Here is an 18893-nt window from a genome sequence, read left to right on the forward strand (position 1 = left end):
GCTTTGATCAGAATTATTCATACACTCTTGCAAAGAGGCATATTATTCAAAATACAATAGTTTTTTAAAATCATAACCTACATCAACAATGGAGTAAATGTTCTCATTTATAGGAATTTATATATTAAATACCTATCACTACACATTGTTTTCCTGATGGTACTTCTAAGATTTATTTGCAGGATCTGGACATTGCATAGTGTCATTTTAATATCTCCTCATGAAGCTAGTGTTGAGCTGGCTTCTGAACCACTGCAGCGCTTACAAAGTCTAATTACAAAACTGGAGAGGGCATTTTTTTGTTCATTCATGGGATGGGGGTGTTGCGGCGAGATCAGTATTTACTGCCCATCCCCAACAGCCCTCGAAAATGTGATATTGAGCTGTATTCTTCGACTACTGCTGTCCTTGGATTGTGTAGATATGCACACTGTTGTTAGGAAGGGCATTCCATGATTTTGATCCAAAGACAATGGAAGAACGGTGGTATAGTTCCAAGTCAGGATGGTGTGGGGCTTGGAGGGCAATTTGCAGGTTGTGGAGTTCCCAAGTACCTGCTGCACTTTTCCCTGTGTTCGAGGATGCAGCTTTCAAAGCTGCTGTCAAAGGAGCCTTGGTGAGTGACAGCAGTGTATCTTATAGGTGGTACACTCTGCCGTCACAGTGCATCAATGCTGAATGGAATGTATGTTGAAGGAGAAGAACAGCATACCAATCAAGCAGATAGCTTTGTCCTGGCGGGTCTTGAGCTTTAAGTACTGTTGGAGTAATATCCATCAAGCAAGTGGACAGTATTCCATCATACTCCTAAATTATACCTTGCAGGTGGTGGAAAGTCTAATAGGAATCAGGTGGTGAGTAACTCACCATAGAATTCCTAGCCTCTGACCTGCTTTTGCAATCACAGCATTTATATCACTGCTCTAGTTAAATTTCAATCAATGATTAACCCCAGGACACTAATAGTGGGAACTCAGCCATGGCAATTCCATCGAACATCAAGGGGCAATAGTTCAATTATCTCATAGGAAAGAGTCTTGCCAGGCACCTCTGGCACAAATGTTAATTGTCACTTGTCAGCCCAAGCCTGTTGACAAGGTTTTGCTACATTTGAACATGGACTGGTTCAGTACCTGAGGAGTTATGAATGATTCTGAATACTAGGTAGTCATTAGTGAATATGCCTATTTCAGAAGATTTATTTGTGAACATTCTCATTATGAGGGAGAGAAGACCATTGATGAAGTATCTGAAGCTGAGTGGACCCAGGACACTGCCCAGAGGAATTTCTGCACAATGTCCACAAGCTTAGATGATTGATTTCCAACCACTATTTTGCTACAATATTCCATCCAGCAAGGTGTTTTTCCCTTGATATCCATTGACTTCAATTTTCCTCCTTCCCCTTAATCTTACACTTGGTTAAATGCTAGGCTGATGAGATAGTTACTCTCACCTCAACTTTATACCACTACACTATACTATTCCATTTAGTCAAAGACTATTATAGGAATAAAGCACAGATGCCTTTCAGGGGAAACCACAACCATCTAAAGGAGAACGGATTTGGCTATGTAAAGAAGAGTGGGAGCAGGCCTGTGTGGAGCAAAAATGCCAAGATGGACTAGCTGGACTAAATTACGTCATATGCAGTACAATCTTCTCAACATTTCTTCTAAATTTGACACTATTACCACTGTTTGATCTTTTGACTCAAATAATAAACATTTCTTCCCCACAAACCTTCCTTTCCCCCACTAGATAACTCATTTCCAGAAGAATTATCAGGTTTTCCAACTGATCAGTTGCTACGCAATCTGCAGTTATCATATTACTACTTTTAAACAAAGGTTTGCAACATATTATTATTGGAAAATTTGAGTTCTAGAATGGGCAGAGCAAGCTATAGCTTTAAATTTGATTTGCATTTCTATGTTATGCTTGTTAGGAAAGATGCTTTAATTTAAATTTGAACTCAGTTGTGTTGGGCTGTCTGAAGTTTATTTACATACATTTTGATGAGATTTTCAAGACACTCTTAAAGCAAATAGCTCAGCACTTTGAAAAATAAGGATAGAAGTGAAAAAAATATAATTGTTTTGTTGACAAGGCGTCCAACAGCATAGGGATACAGAAACAGTGACATTGTGTTAGTGTGAAAGGTTTCTCAGAGACAGAGAGAGAGAAAATAAAAGAGAAAGCGAGAGAGAGAGAGAAAAAAGGAGAGAGAATAGAGAGGGACAGCAGTACAGTTTAACACTCTCCAGAACAGCTAGGGCAGGAGATTAAAGTCCTGAGAAGTTCCAGAAACAGAAGACTATGGAAAAGGAGTTTAAGAAACATATGTTAAGTAATAAGTGAGTTGCATTAACAGTTTAAGAACCTCACGAAGACAAATTAACTGAAGCAGCTAGCATTGAGCGACTTAGCTTTGCCAAAAAGAAACCAAGTCTAGCTGTGTCAAATGAAGAAAAAACATTAGACTGGAAACAGGGTCTCCCTTCACTGTGGTTTGGGTATCTGCAAGGTAGTTGTTGAAGAGAAAAAAAAAGGTTAAATCTTTATTGCTGATATTTGTACTAAGACCATCTCAAATAATTCTTGTATAATGTAAAAATAAGTTGTTCATTTCAGTTTTCTGCTAATTTCCCTTTTTGTGTAATAAACTTTGATGTTCTATTGTTAAACGTACATTGGTAGCCTCTTGTGAATATGTTCATAGATTGACTACAAAGGTAACCAAATTACAAAAGAGAAACCAAGGTCTGTCAAGCCAGGTTTTGCTTAGCGATGACTTGTCCAGTGTTACCTTTAGCTGGGATCATAACATATGGCAGATAAGATCAAAAAGAGAAAGAGACATAGAACCTCCCAAATACCACAATTTGAAATAGATGGTATAGAAACATAGAAAATAGGAAGAGTCGGCCATTCGGTTCTTTGAGCTTGTACCACCAGTCAATACAATCATGGCTGATCATGCAATCTCAGCATCCCATTCCTGTCCTCTGTATAGTGCTGACATTTAATTATACTCTAATAGAGAGGATTCTGTAAGAAATAGATAAATGCAATGAGAAATATTTTGACTCTTCATGGGAAAACGTGAGGCACAGAAGTATCAACTTGAAATGCATGCAAAAACTATGACAAATTACCACTCCTTCAGTGTTACTGGGACAAAATCCTGGAATTCCCTACCTAATGTGGGTACCTACAATAAGTGGGCTGCAGCAGTTCAAGGTGGGTGGCAGCTCACCACCATTTCAAGGGCAACTAAATGATGGGCAATAAATGCTGGCTAATCCTGCAATGCCCACATTCCATGAATGAAAAGTGCTCAGAAAAGCTCTTAAAACTAATAACGCACTATTTAAATTCCAACCATCAGTAAACTGAAAGAGGCACATAATATATTTCCATTAACTTTATAAAAAACAACTGATTTGTAACACAAAATAAGGCAAAATACTGCAGATGCTAGATTCTGAAAGAAACACAAAGTGCTGCAGAAATTCAGCAGGTTTGGCAGCATTTGTGTACAGAGAAACCAACTTAACATCGAGTCCAATATGATTCTTTGCCAGAACTACAGAACTGTTCTGAAGTCATATTGGACTTGAAACATTGACTTTATTTCTCTCTCCATAGATACTGCCAGATCTGTTGAGCGTCTCCAGCATTTTCAGTTTGTATCTAATTTGCAACATTTAACAACATTTTAACAACTTGTATAACAAATCTGTAGTGTGCTTTATAAATTACAGATAAGAAGAATATAAAGCATTTCTTACATTAGAACCATTTTTAAATAACAAGAAGTTGGTCTCTTTAAATCAGGGTATGGTATCTAAATATATCTAAAATTATAGTCATTTTAATCAACCTGTTTGGATACGTGATGTTACACCTCTAGGGCAAGTCGACTTGGATATTCTAGCCCAGAGAGGGAGGGACCCACCACTATGCCACAAGAAGTTGCAAAGTTGGTTGATAGTGGTTGTGGATTGGGAGTCAGGAAGTTAGAATTTGGTGTTTGTGAAATGCTTGAGGTGGCGGGGGGAGGTGTGGGGTTGGTGCTGCATGGTCCCTTTAATAAATGATGTGCATTTTCCATGCTTACAGATTTAAATGGATATCTGTGAGCAGCACCTTGAAAGTTTGCAAGTACAGAGAGCACCCGAATTGAAACATTTGTATCGAAAGGCCATACAGTTAGCAGGCCAAGCAGCAGTTTTGTTTTGTTACCGAGACAACAAGTTTTTGAATTTAGCCAATCAATCAATTTGAACCATGCACTTAGATACCAAAAACCAATAAAATTTAAATCTGATGGTTTTGACAACATAGGAACAATCCTATTCTAAGAAATTGATATGTCATCAAGGGTATAAAGGAAAGGGCAGTTGGACAAAGAGAGGAGAGCTAACGGCCATCTGCCAAAGTTAACAGCTCTCAAGAAAGAATCACCGGCTCTCTCAGTCTCCTCTGGGTCTTAGAGAAAGCACCATCTAAATATCAAAGGTACCAACTGCACAACTAGTTAACATCCCTGACAGAAGAATCGATGGAGAAGGCGTTCCTGAAAGAACATTTGACGGAGAAGGAACAGCGCATTCCAAAAGACATGTAACATGGCTGTAATTGAGAGACAAAATTCTATTTTTTTTAAAGTGAGTTCTTTTTATTGGAATAGCTCACCATTAGAATCTTGTTTTATTTGGAAATATTAGTTGTTAGAAGGGGCTTATTCAGTTTGTTAACAGTTTAGTTAATTTGCTCAGTGCTAGAATTAGATAAATAAATTGTTACTTGTTGATTGTAAAGTGAGTGTCAGGGGTATGTTTTATTTAACCACTAGAAGTTGCTGAAAGGCAGGCTACACCACTTTTCACACTCCTTTTGCAGATTATGGGGAGAGGTGTTCCTCTTTGGGTGTTCCAGTTTCAGTTCTCAAAGCGGGGTCAACGTCTGCTTTATGATACCTGTATAATGATGTAATCTCACACTGACAGATGGTTATTCTATAGGTTCTATAATCGAGACTTACTTGCAGAACTGCTTTCAGTTTGAAGCTGGAAGATCTGCGCCTCCATTTTAGTTAATTGTTTCTGTAACATTTCAACAGTCTTTTTGTGATCTTCTTGCAGGTTCCGGATTTGCTCATGGAAGCTTTTTTGTGCTGCTTCATTCTGGGCAGTCATCTGGCTGACAGTCTGAGCATGCTGTGATTTCAGCAAGACATTTTCAGACTGTACACAACAAAGTCTGCAATGTTTAAAAATATAACTTCATCTCAGTACAATTGCAAAACATTACCTAAATCTTCCTTATAACATTTCATGCTGTACTCCCCCCATGCATTAAATGAATAGATAAGAGATTACTGTGCTAGCTTATACTCACTTTCTTCCATAGCTGGTTTTAGGAGATATACATCAATGGCAATGTCCCTCAGTTTTCTGTCTTTATTAAATAGTTCAGTTTTGAAATACTTGATTGAATTGAGGATTTCAACAAACCTGGATTTACCAACATCACATATCATAGAAGTGTTACGGTGCATCATCCATCAGCCCATCATACCTGCACCAGCTCAGTAAAAGTAAGGATGTTATGCTCTGTTATATAAGGCATTGGTGAAAATTGAATGGAGTTTGGTCTCCTTATTTTACGAAGGATGTGAAATGCATTGGAGGTAGTTCAGAGGAGGTTTATTTGATTTATACCTAAAACGAGTGGGCTCTGTCATGAGGACACATGGGACAGGCTGGGTTTGTTTCCAGTTGCATTTAGAAGAGTAAGGGGTGACTTGATTGAAATACAAAAATTTGTAAGATATTGAAAACAATGTTGCTTCATGTGGGTGAGTCCAGAACTCAGGGCACGGATTTAAAATTTGGGTCACCTTTTAAAACAGAGATGAGGAAACTTCTTTTCTGTCAGCAGTTGGAACTTCTGCTTCAAAGATGGTGGGGACAGAGTCATAATATTATTTTTAAGACAGATGTAGATATTTTTGTTATGAAAGGAATCAAAACTTATAATGGAATTTGAAACAAACACTTCAGTCGTGACCTTACAGAAAGGCAGAGCAAGCTTGAATGACTGGATAATCTACCTCTGCTCTTATTCCATATGTCATATGTTTGTAAATCTGGAGTTTAGTAACGTCATTTGTTGTGCGAGTGGATATTGCATTAGTCAAACAGCACAAAATTCACAGGGGTAAAAATATTAACAAAGCATCACAATTTAATTTATGAACTGGATTGAAATGAACTAACTAGCCTCAAACAGAAATCATTCTGCATATGTGTACACTTACATGTAAACAATGACAATACATACGAATTGCTCAATGAGATCTCATTTTTCAAATTATATTTCTGTAACACAATTACTTGGTGATTTTCTGATGTATTTAATAGACATTGTTGAGGTTTTGACCCATTAGATGACCCATTGTATTTCAAATAGTAGCAGGCTATTCATATGCAAAGATTATTAGAATTTTAATTACAGTGGAATAGAATGGGCAAAGTCAAAAAATGGTTGAAAATTAGTTTCATGAAGCAGTTCTGAACATTTAATAAAAATCTGAAAGAACTGCAGATACTGGAATCCGAAACAAAAACAGAAATTTGGATCACGCTCTGATTTCTCTCCATAGATGCTACCAGACCGGCTGAGAATTTCCAGCAATTTCTGTTTTTGTTTCTGAATGTTTGCTTTGTGAACCGCAAAATTGACAGCGTCACCTCGAATTTATTTACATCAAGTTTACATGTACGTGAACTTGACTGGTTTGTGAAAAATAGCTATTTTTATTTACAAAAAGACTTTAATCAACATCTTAAAAGTCTTGAGTAACAGCATCTCAGTGTTTAAAACCATCTCTTGCTGTACTTAAGTTGCATAATGATTACCATGTTGCAACTCCAGATTTATCAGATATGTAACATTCATCTCTTATCAAGTGTGCAAAAACATCAATTTATTTTCTAGGTTAAAGAACGGATGTTGTCAGAATTTCTGCTCTGGATGATACTAATAGAAAACGTCTGGTTTATAGGGTGTAGAAAAGATGCAATACCATAATAGAAAATTAGATACTTATTATATCATGTGGTAACAGTACAAATGTTACAGCATAAACTTCAAGTTAGTCAAATTAATTCATCAAGAGATTGTTTTTAAAAAAATGATTAATAGCACTTATAACCAATTAAGGCCATCTTCTGCACTGTCAGTTTGAGGTGCTTGAAAAACCAAAAACCACATACTTTTCTCGAAACTCAGCCTCCTTGGACACAGTTTCTTGGAGAATCTTGTTATGCCTTTCCAGCAGCAGGTCATGCTCCAACTGTAGAGCCTGTAACTCACCCGCATTGACTTGTAAATTGCAATGAGTTTCCTGTAACTTGGCCTTCAGCTGATCAACCACCTTTTGAAGTTGTTCTCTAAAATGACAAAATGGATACATTCATTCAGCACAACTGCTGCTTTTAGCACATTGGTAGATACTAATGACCAAATAACCCTATAGTGCGTACAATGTAATTTCACAAAAGGGGAATGAGTTAGAGATCTATTTTTGTTTAATTAGTGATTGTAGTGCGGGCTGCTACAAAATGTCAACACATCAACTACAGAAAAACAGGTAGCAGGAGGTTCACTCCCCAACAAGTACAAACCAGTCAAGGACATGAAGTGCTTATTCAACCCATTACAACTCAGCCTTTGAACATTTTAAACTCATCTAAATGAAAGCAACTGAATTTTAAATGTCTCTAACATCTGAATCCAATAGCACGTTCGACTAAACAAATTGTTGTTCCATATTATCTTTAATAAGTCATTTTAGAGGCGAATAATAAAAATAAACATATTATTCCAAATGGTTTTCACTTTTCGACCATTTAAAAATAATTTTAAAATTACTTTAATTACGTTTATCTTCTCTGATATTACTAGTTAAATTTTCTTTGATGCAGTATTCTATGTCCAACTTCGATGTTTACCTCGATACTCTTCCTACATACACTGTAACCTTTGTCACTATACTATTTAACACACACTTATTTCAATTTTTCCCTTGAAAATTGGAGTTATTCTTTGTTGCCCTTTCACTGGACCGATCCCAATGCACTTTTGTTGATGCAGCAAATTCAATATTCAAAAAATATTATAAATATGGTTTGACATTGTTGTTTCAGAATAATCTTCAATTGACTTAAAATAATTCTGCTATGTACCCCAACATTCCACTTACCTCACCACATTTGTCAATTTTTAAAAAATTAATCTGCAGGATGTGGGTGTTGCAGAGTTTCTTGTCTATTCCTTATTATCCTGTAAAAAGTAGTGAAGCAAGTAGACTCTTGAGCTGCTGAAGTGCATGTATTGTAGGTACACCCTGTTAGTTACGAAGGGAGCTCCTGATCTTGACACGGCCATTCTAACAGAACAGTAATATAGTTCCAAGTCAGGATGGTCTGGGACTTGAAGGAGAACTTACAGATGGCAAGCTTTGCGGAGTCAGGTGATCAGTTACTTGCCACAAAATGCAGTGTCTAACCTGTTCTTATATCCACAGTATTTATTAAAAGGCTAGTCAAGTTCAACTTTGTGTTGATGGTAACCCCAGGATGTTGGTAGAAGAGCATACTGCAATGGCAATGCCACTGATGGACTATAATCAGATCTTCACTTGAATGTCTGACATGAGAGTGGCACAAATATCATTGGCAATTTTTAAGCCTTGTCTTAATATTGTCCAGGACATTTGGATACTGACGACTCCGAGATCGGAGGGTTCACAAATGGCGTTAAATGTATGGCCAACAGCAGAGAACATTATCAAAAGGTCAGAAGTGGCAAACATAACTTCATCTAGGACACAATCCTGAAGAACTCCTGTAGTCATATCCTGGAGCTGAGATCACCGATCTCCAACAACCACACCATCTTCCTTTGTACTAGGTTTGAATCCAAACAGCAGAGAGTTCTCTCTCTCCTTCCTGGACCATCTCTAATACCTCTCTCTCCTTCCTGGACCTCTCCGTCTCCAACTCTGGCAACCACCTAGAAACCGATATCCATTTCAAGCCCACCGACTCCCACAGCTACCTAGAATACACCTACTCCAACCCATCTTCCTGCAAAAATGCCATCCCCTATTGCCAATTCCTTCGCCTCCGCTGCATCTGTTCCCAGGATGAGGCATTCCACTCCCGTACATCTCAGATGTCCTCGTTTTTCAAGGACTGCAACTTCCCCCCCTCAATGGTCAAGAATGCCCTTGACCGTGTCTCCCGCATTTCCCACAACTCATCCCGCACGCCCCCTCCCCGCAATAACAACCAAAACAGAATCCCCCTTGTCCTCAAGTACCACCCCACCAACCTCCGGATCCAACGCATCATCCTCCAACACTTCTACCACCGAAGGCATTTTTCCCTCCCCACCCTTACCTGCTTTCAGGAGGGACCACTCTCTCCGCGACTCCCTTGTCCGCTCCACACTCCCCTCCAGCCCCACCACATCCAGCACTTTTCCCTGCAACCGCAGGAAGTGCTACACCTGCCCCTACACCTCCCCACTCATCCCCATCCCAGGCCCCAAGACGACTTTCCACATAAAGCAGATGTTCACCTGCACATCTGCTAATGTGGTATACTGCATCCGCTGTTCCCGTTCTGGCCTCCTCTACATCGAGGAAACCAAGCGGAGGCTTGGGGACCGCTTTGCGGAACACCTACACTCGGTTCGCACTAAACAACTGCACCTCCCAGTCGTGAACCATTTCAACTCCCCCTCCCATTCCTCAGACGACATGTCCATCCTGGGCCTCCTGCAGTGCCACAACTATGCTACCCGAAGGTTGCAGGATCAGCAACTCATATTCCGCTTGGGAACCCTGCAGCCCAATGGTATCAATGTGGACTTCACAAGCTTCAAAATCTCCTCTCCCACTACCGCATCCCAAAAACCAACCCAGCTTGTCCCCGCCTCCCTAACCGGTCCTTCCTCCCATCTATCCCCTCCTTCCACTTCAAGCCCCACCCCCATCTCCTACCTACTAACCTCATCCTGCCCCCTGGACTGACCTATCTCCTGCCTACCCCCCCACCTACACTCACCTTTACCGGCTCCAACCCCGCCTCTTTGACCTGTCTATCTCCTCTCCACCTATCTTCTCCTCTATCCATCTTCTTTCCGCCTCCCCCTCTCTCCCTATTTATTTCAGAAGCCCCTTCCCCTCCCCCATTTCTGAAGAAGGGTCTAGGCCCGAAAAGTCAGCCTTCCTGCTCCTCGGCCTGCTGTGTTCATCCAGCTCTACACCTTGTTATAGCAGGGAGTTTTTTCCCTTATTCTCATCAACTCAACTTTGCTTAGGATCTTGATGTCAAGGGCAGTCTCACCTGATTTTCCTTTCAACTTCAACTCTGTTGGGCATGTATTGACTAAGGCTTAAAGAGGTCTGGAGCTGAGTGGCCCTGGTGGAACCCAAAGTGAGCATCAATGAACAGATTATTTTAGAGCAAGTACCCTTTGTAGCACTGTAACCTTCTATCACTTGGCTGATAATTGTGTAAAGACTGGCGAGCGTTAATTGGCTACATTGGATTTGTCCTGCTTTTTGAGGACAGATACCCAGAAATTTTTCCACATTGTCAGATAGAGGCCAGTGTTGATCGTACTGTAACAACTTGGCTAGGAGCTCAGCTAGTTCTGGACCACAAGTTTTTAAGTATAATTGCCAGAATGTTATCAAAAATCACAGCTCATGCAATATCCAGAGTTTTCAGCCATTTCTTGATGGGATATCAAATGAATCAAACTGACTGTAGGCTGGCATTTGTGAAGCTGGGAACACATTAGGAGGCTTAGATGGATCATCTGCTTGGCATTTCTGGCTGATGTCTGCACCGATCTGTGGCCTCCCCCGTTATGCAGAATGAGGACATTTGAGTTGATTAATTGTCCATCTTGACTCACAACCAGCAGGACAGCAGAGCTTAGATCTGATGTACTGGTTGTGGAATCTTAATACCTGTTTTTTCTATACCATGGGTATCCAATGTTATCACAATTTCTGAAACACTCCCTTCTCCCTTTGTAGAATACTCTGTACCCTCTTCATGACATCCTTTACTTTGGCATCATAGAGACTAGACAACTTTGGGAGTCATGACAGATGCTGCACAAATGCCTGTCTGTCAATGAAATATGAATTTTCTACACTTTCCTGTTTCCTCCTGTGTATTTCTTTACCAGTGCTATTAGGATCAGGACTACACTCCTTCAGTGTTGTCTCCGACATCTCCAAAGCTGAGAACTGGTTTGACAGCAACACATATGTAAAAGTATCTGCACTTCCTGCCTCTTACTTTTCAGGTAGCCACCCATCTACTACCCTGAACATTGATACTTATGGGGTGACCTACTCTTGGAATACATGATCCAGGAAATCCACATCCTTTCCAATGTCTACAATGACTAGAGCTCAAATGATACAGACACTTTGGACGTACTTGACTCCTCACCCTCAGCCCAGAAATCTATCAAGCATCCAGAAATTCCCACAAGGTATAGGAGTTGCAAGAAACAGGTCTCATCACCATCCATAAGAGAAAAATTCCTGCGTAAGGATCCAGTTAATACCTTGTTACTGTTTACCCGTAGTAATTAGTTTACCTAGTTAAGCCATAAACTGAACACAGTACTTGATAGTTTTCTGATCCTCCTATAAACCATTAATTTTAAATAAGTGTGAAATCATGAGAAAACTTCAAGAGTAAGTTTTATAAGTCACAAAAATATAGCAGTAAGAGAGGTTGTACTGAGGGACATTTTCTAAAGCTCTGTAACTCACTTTTCTTCCTGGGTCAACTCATGTTCATTCTGAGCAGCTGATCGGCTCTTTTGTTGTTTTAGGACATTATGTACACGAACTTTGTAACTTTCAAAATCCACAGCAGTTGCAGCCTGTTCAGCCTGTAAAAGCAACATGAAATCACTCTGGTGGAAGTATACCAACGGTAATTTTAAGAGCGCATCAGATATAATCCTTATTATTTTTCTCCTTTTCTTCTGATGAAGATTAATTAAATTTTGGTGACTTACATGGCCTTTCATACTCTCTATAAAACTTCCACCCACCACCCTAACCCTTTATGTTAATCTTTACCCCATATCAACCACCCTACTTGGTAGGGATTCATACCCCTCTACCCATCACCCTTTGCCATACCCCCTCCATGTCAATGAACCAAGTACTCAACATGGCGTAACATCAGGAGTCATACTGACAGTAGATAAAGTAGTGCATCTATTGAAGACATGATGATATAATAAAGCATGATTTTAAAAAAATCATTGAATACATTGGTTTTAGTTGAAGGACTTTTAATGTCTCATCAATATAAAACATTTGCATTCTAAGTTGTTTGATAATTTTGACAGCTTGACAGTTATTTTGATAGTTTTAACAGCCTCAGTGGGTTTGTGCACATTGTTGCTTACTTTTCGCAATCCCATAGAATACCAAAGGTAACTCCCACCCCATGCATTTGGCATAGTCTCTTCAAGTCCGGCCCCACCAGCAAATGATCTGGTCTGCTCTGGGGCTCCAGATATTGAATATAAAGTCCCACTTAGATAGGGACAGTTGGTCATCTAAATTGACAGCGGTCTCAGGAACCACATGAGAGAAGCCTGGGACACCTACAAACTGGTCTCCATGAAAATCAGAAATGAAATATGCAGGGTGAAACTTTGATTTGTGGGCATTTTTGATATTTTCACGTTTATGAAAACCCTTCTGTCACGGCGAAAACCCGGGACAGTGTCTTCAACAAGAATTATTCACTTTGCATTGATTAATTTTCCTAAAAATATTTACACCTTTTCATAAGTCGTCTTTTTCCCAATTCTCAGTAACCAAATTGAAAATCTCAGCGCATTAACTTCAGAAAGTTTGACAGCTACGGTGCTAAAAATTAATGAAAATCAACTGATCTTTACAACTTAGATTTTGCGTCAAACAATCTTCCATAGTAACTACAGGCAAATGAGAGGCTGAGAAAGTACCAATGGCTATGGTTACTGATTATGTATGCCACAGGCAGAAAAGAAACTGTATTTGTTTTTCAAATCAAAATTGTAGTCACTTGATTTCTGCAAAGAAACATCTAAATTTATTCTACAATTCAACAAAGATTGTGTTTTTAATCTGTTCAGTGTACCCCTGACACACTTCATATTATACCTTTGCAACATTACACTCCTCCTGAAGAGCTGCCATCTTCTGTGTAAATGCATTCACTGTCCGATGATTCTGCTCATTTGTCTGGCGCAATTGTTCCTGAAGCTTGTGGTTTTCAGCGATTAACTCTGCCACTTGAATCTGCAACATTTAATAATAATTTCTCAATTATGGATTCTCCAAAAATCCATCTTTATATTTTACTACCACTACTGCTTTGGTATTTTGAATTACAAGCGCACAGAGGAACATTTTTTATGGGTTTTGGAAAGAATTACGTTATCCTAAAGATTAGAGTTTTATTGTTGGACTGACTTTACAGAATCAGTCCCTGGAAAGTGAAGAGTTTGCTGGTATCTTCTGGAGTATGGGAAAAGAGTAAAACGATGAAGAATTTTCACTCCTATTTAGTGATGCCTACTAAGACTGCATAACCATGGATAATGGATGAAAGTATACTGTATTTTGTTGAAATGCCACTTGCATGGTAATTCCCTTGTTATGAGATCTTATTGGTGAGGTAGTATTTATTTTTCATCCCTGGTTTCCCTCAGGGGGTTGCCCTTCTCGATTAGCTACAATACATTGGTTTGCATGGTTCCCATACAGAACAGTTAAGAATTGGTTGTATTGTTATTTGAGAGTTGGTTCAATGTTGTATAATGAATTCATATGCAGGTCAATCTGGGCTATGACAGGTTTTCTGATAAAAAAAAAAGCTTTGGCCCTACCCCTTTGCAAACTACTATCCCAATTCCAAAGTCTTATTGCTGTCCAAAATACTCAAGTGCATTGTCGCCTTCCACATCTAATCCCACCTTTCCAGGAACTCCATGTATGAATCTATACAATCAGGTTTTCATCCTTGCCACAACACTGAAACAACTCTCATTAAAGTTACAATGAAATCCTACACAAAGGTAAACTTTCCCTCCTTTTTATTCTTTACCTGTCTATAGCTTTTGATACAGTTAACCACACCATCCTCCTGCAAAGGTTCTTCACTATCATCAACTGAGTAGACCTGCTCTCACCTGGCTCCATTCTTACTTAACAAAACTTAGCAAGGGAATTAGTTACAATTTTCTCTTCTTGCTCCTGCACTGTTCCCCTGACTTCACCCCACCAAAGATGATCTATCTTTGGCCCCTTCCTGTTTATCAACTAGATGCTGCCTCTTGATGGCAATATCTGAAGGTACAGCTTTGATTTTCATCTATGCAGATGCCCAACACAATCTCGACATCACCTCTTTCACTCCTCCACTGTTGCTAAATTATTTGACTGCTCATCCAATATCCAACACTGGATGAGCAAACATTTCTGCTAAATATTCAACAGATAAAAATCATTGTTTTCATTCCTGCTCCAAACTCTGTTCCCTAATTATTGACACCATCCCACTCTCAGGTCAACAATCTGCAATTAAGCCAGTCTATTCACAGGATTGGGTATCACATTTGATCCAGAGATATTCAGACAACCTCAATCCTGTCATCATCGAGACCACCTATTTCCATTTCCATAATATCACCTTTGTCCCCAGTCTCAGCTCACCTGCTGCTGAAACGCTGCTAATACATTTGTTACATCCAAGTCCGACTATTTCAAAGCATTCCTGGCTGATCTCCCACTTAAAATTTTGCTATATTTAAACAACTGCTTAATCAACAACAATAAGTGGCAATTTTGTTACTTCCCCTAGGAACATTCTTGAAAAGAATCAATCTAACAGTTTCGTAGCTAATTTTACTGATACTGTTCTCTATTTATAACTTTTCATTCTTTAAAAATTGAATTTAAACACTCAATTGACCCTTTTATGATTTGAACACAAACCTGGATTTGAGCAGTGGCTGTGTCCCGGCCCACCGTCCAGAGTGTCAGTGATAACACTACCTCTGTTGACATTCAAAGCTATGACCATATTTTATGATTTCTTGCAATGATGGCTTCAGCCCCTTTAACATTGGATGTGTCAGAGGGCTGGTGGTTCTTCCTATTACTGTCACATGAGCAGTGGCCACTGCTAAAACTGCAGGAGGCCCCGAAGCAGTAACCATCCAGGAGGCCCAAAGTCGGATTGGAGATCACCAAGATTTTTCAGACAGGTCCTTGTAAGAACACTGCACTTGGCATTTCAGTCCACAAAGAGACCTTGCCTCCTGAATGCACAGACAGGTCGCAAAGGTATCAGAGATATGGTGAGGAGCCCATCAGCTACCCAATAAAAACTCAAAAGCATCCCTCACCATCCTACCCAGTTTTAAGTAAACACCACTTTGTTGTGCTCACAAACAGCATGCTGACACAGTTGGCCAATGTAGTAATGGCAATTAACAAAATCTGTACAAACAGTGAAGGAGAAAATACTGCAGTAATGATTGGTTGGTTAGAATAATGGATCTCTACTCCTGTATGGGTTTTGGAATTCAGATCAAATCACATTGAACAATGACAAAATACCACCATGTTCTGGATGATTTCTCATTATCAGCTAGATTTTAACCCAGTGTTTCCCCAAAGAAAACAAAATGCTATTTCTTCTTTGTAACATTTGGACCACAAAAGCCAGGCAAAGAGATCTCCCACAAGAGAGAATCTAATCATCATCATCCTGGGATATTAAATGGTATTATCATTGCTGAATTCCCACCATCAGCATCCAGGTGGTTATCACTGATCAGAAAATGGACTGGACTAGTCACAACAATACTGTAGCAAAGGACATGTCAGATGCTTGGAAGCTTGCAGTGACTAACTCACCTCCTGACTCTCCAAAGCCTGTCCACCACCTGCAAGGCACAAATTAAGAGTGTGACACCATCCAGGACAAGGTAGCTCACTTGATTAGCAGCACGTCCACAAATCTTCACTGCCTCCAGCGCTGATGCTCAGTAGCAGCAGTGTGTACCACCTACAAGATGCACTATTGAAATTCACCAAGGCTTCCTAGACAGCACCTTCCTACCTGCAACCATTTCCATCCAGACCAGGGCAGCAGATACATGGGAACACCATCATCTGCATACTCCCCTACGACTCTTTCATCATTCTGACTTGGAAATAAATCGCTGTTCCTTCAGCATCACAAAGACAAGATCCTGAAACATCCACCCTACGCCTCATAGCACTATGGGTAAATCCTATTAACAATGGACCACAACGGTTCAAGAAGGCAGCTCACTATGACCTTAAGGGCAACTAGAAATGGGCAATAAATGTTGGGGACCCCACATCCTATGAATGAACCAAAAAAAAGTAGCTCTATGCACAATCACCTTTTGCTTTCTTTAGCAAATTTTTAATCCAATTCAAATTATATGCAACTTCTGTTTCGTGCCTTGTAAAGTAATAGCATGTATTGCAATGTAGTAAAGCATTTGTTAAAATTTAAAGACAAGGTATCCAAAAAACTGTCAGCAAGGCTTCTTTATGAATGCCAAATTAACTGCTGGGCAAGGCTTCCTCCCATAATTCCATGCCAACTTCCTTTATTACACATCTAGATAGGTATTTTACTATATTCTTCTTCCAAGGCTTTTAGCCATAACAGCTCTGTTATAACGTAGCAATTCTCTGGATTATTCGTTTGGTGCTGTATAATTAAAAAAAATTAAAAACAAGGAATGGCCTTTATATCTAACACTAACAAAAAGAACTGTACAAATCTCAGTGCACAGCAGTTCAAAGTTATTCACATTTCCCGAGTCCTTGATGAGACCTGAAATAGATCAACTATTTCAACTATACAAAATGCAAACAGTTGATAAACAAGGTCAAACTAGTTACTATTCATCACAAACTTTTTTTTTCCAAAGAATGCATTTCAAACAATTTAATTGAAAATCACAAATTAAAGGTACCTTGTAATTTTCCACTTGCTGCTGGTTTGCTTCGAGTTCTCCCTTAATAAAAGCTTGGACAGCTAATTGCTCTCCTTCCTGAAAACATAATATCAAGTCAATTCTATTGCTGTCTGCCAGACAACACACTGGTCAAGGTTAGGAGATAAATTATATTCCAAGTAGTAAGTACCTAATAAAGTTTGCATAATATTTGGCATTATTTCATTGATTGCAAAAATTCAGTGGAAAACTCTTTCTATCAACTCGTCCCCACAACGTGCTCAGGTTTTAAAAAATTTTTTACACAAAGGGAAACTGCTGATGCAGAATAAGTGGACAACTTGAACATATTCTAGTATTTTGGAATTATGGTTTAATTGAACATGCAAAACATTTGTTTATTGCCATTTTTTTCGTTTAGTTCTTTTCAGTGTTTTGGTTGGAGATTGTTTGAATTCTCCTTTGCTTATCTGTTACCTTCCCCCCTCTTCTGCAAGACTGGTGTTGATTTCTTTCAAACACCCGATTTAAACAACAACAACAACCATCAATATTAAAGAAAGAATCCCCTTGGAACTGTAGACATTCTAAATCTCAGCAGACATTTTGTTATAATTAGGCCTCATTACAGAGGTAGGAGCCGTTTCCTGAACTGTGACTGACAGGAAACAAATATGCCATTCACACATTGTACTCAATTATGTATACATTTTTATAACATTAAATATCTGTATTCAAAATCTTTTTGCAGTGATTAAGATAATTTTGGACTTATTCATGTTACTCACAGCTCTCTTTGAATCTGTAAGTTCCTTCTTAGTTTTCACTAGGATTTGTTTCATCTTGGTATTTTTCTCTTTGTACTCTTCCAACGCTAACTGAAGAGATTCTGTAACAATACCATATAAACAGGTTATTTCTCTAACAGGGAACATATTACAACATCTATTGAAAAGATTGATATAGAACTTAAACTACGATGCAATGTATTTGCTATATTCTTATGTAATATAATTTGTAGGTAGGAGAATCTTCAAAATAAACAACATAACCATCGTCAAATTACATACACAATGCATCTTAGCATCTTTCTAAAATAAAACAATATTCTAGACTTTGCAAAAGTCTATCCTGTCTGACCCCTTAAGTGCTTTGTAGATTTCAATGAGATCAGCTCTAATTTTTCAAATCACCAAAGATTACAATTCTGGTTCGCCCAAATTTTCTTCATCCCACAATCCCTAAAACCAATCTGATGAACCTCTGATGCTGCATTCCATCTATGCTAATAATATCTTTCTTTAGGTAAGGAGATCAAAACTGCACATACTACCGAAGATGTGGTCTTGTGGTCTACCCAAGCTCCCACACAACTGAAGCTACTTCTGTTCTCTCATCCTTTTGCAATAAAGGGTAACATTCAATTAGTCTTCCTAAAAGCTTGCTGCATCTGTGTCTCAACATGGGCTTCCAAAAAGCATTTGAAAAAGTGCCCAAGTTTTAGCTAATGGACAAAAGTGATATTGAAAGCAGGGAAACAAAGTTGGCTGCATAAAAAGAAACAGAAAGTAATGGATAATGGCTCTTTCTTGTACTGAAGTAAGGTAGAAAACTAGGTTCCCTCAATGTCAGAGATAGTAGGAACTGCAGATGTTGGAGAATCTGAGATAACAAGGTGTAGAGCTGGATGAACACAGCAGGCCAAGCAGCATCAGAGGAGCAGGAAGGCTGACGTTTTGGGCCTAGACCCTTCTTCAGAAGAAGGGTCTAGG

At 39.1% G+C, this 18893-nt stretch overlaps 1 protein-coding gene across 2 annotated transcripts in view; it reads right to left on the minus strand.

The window, feature by feature from the left end:
• The window catches only part of LOC109920593 (GRIP and coiled-coil domain-containing protein 2), a 59809-nt gene that overhangs the window by 5696 nt on the left and 35220 nt on the right, over nucleotides 1–18893 (minus strand). For both annotated transcript variants that reach the window (XM_048597722.1, XM_048597723.1), the window contains exons 14-19: nucleotides 17910–18010; nucleotides 17140–17217; nucleotides 13277–13414; nucleotides 11882–12003; nucleotides 7287–7463; nucleotides 5051–5268 (exon numbers count right to left, since the gene is read on the minus strand). In XM_048597722.1, coding sequence (XP_048453679.1) covers nucleotides 5051–5268; nucleotides 7287–7463; nucleotides 11882–12003; nucleotides 13277–13414; nucleotides 17140–17217; nucleotides 17910–18010 — 834 coding nt within the window. The remainder of the gene's footprint in view (nucleotides 1–5050; nucleotides 5269–7286; nucleotides 7464–11881; nucleotides 12004–13276; nucleotides 13415–17139; nucleotides 17218–17909; nucleotides 18011–18893) is intronic.

This window comes from Rhincodon typus, chromosome 6 (assembly GCF_021869965.1).
Source record: "Rhincodon typus isolate 14 chromosome 6, sRhiTyp1.1, whole genome shotgun sequence".
Classification (NCBI taxonomy): domain Eukaryota; kingdom Metazoa; phylum Chordata; class Chondrichthyes; order Orectolobiformes; family Rhincodontidae; genus Rhincodon; species Rhincodon typus.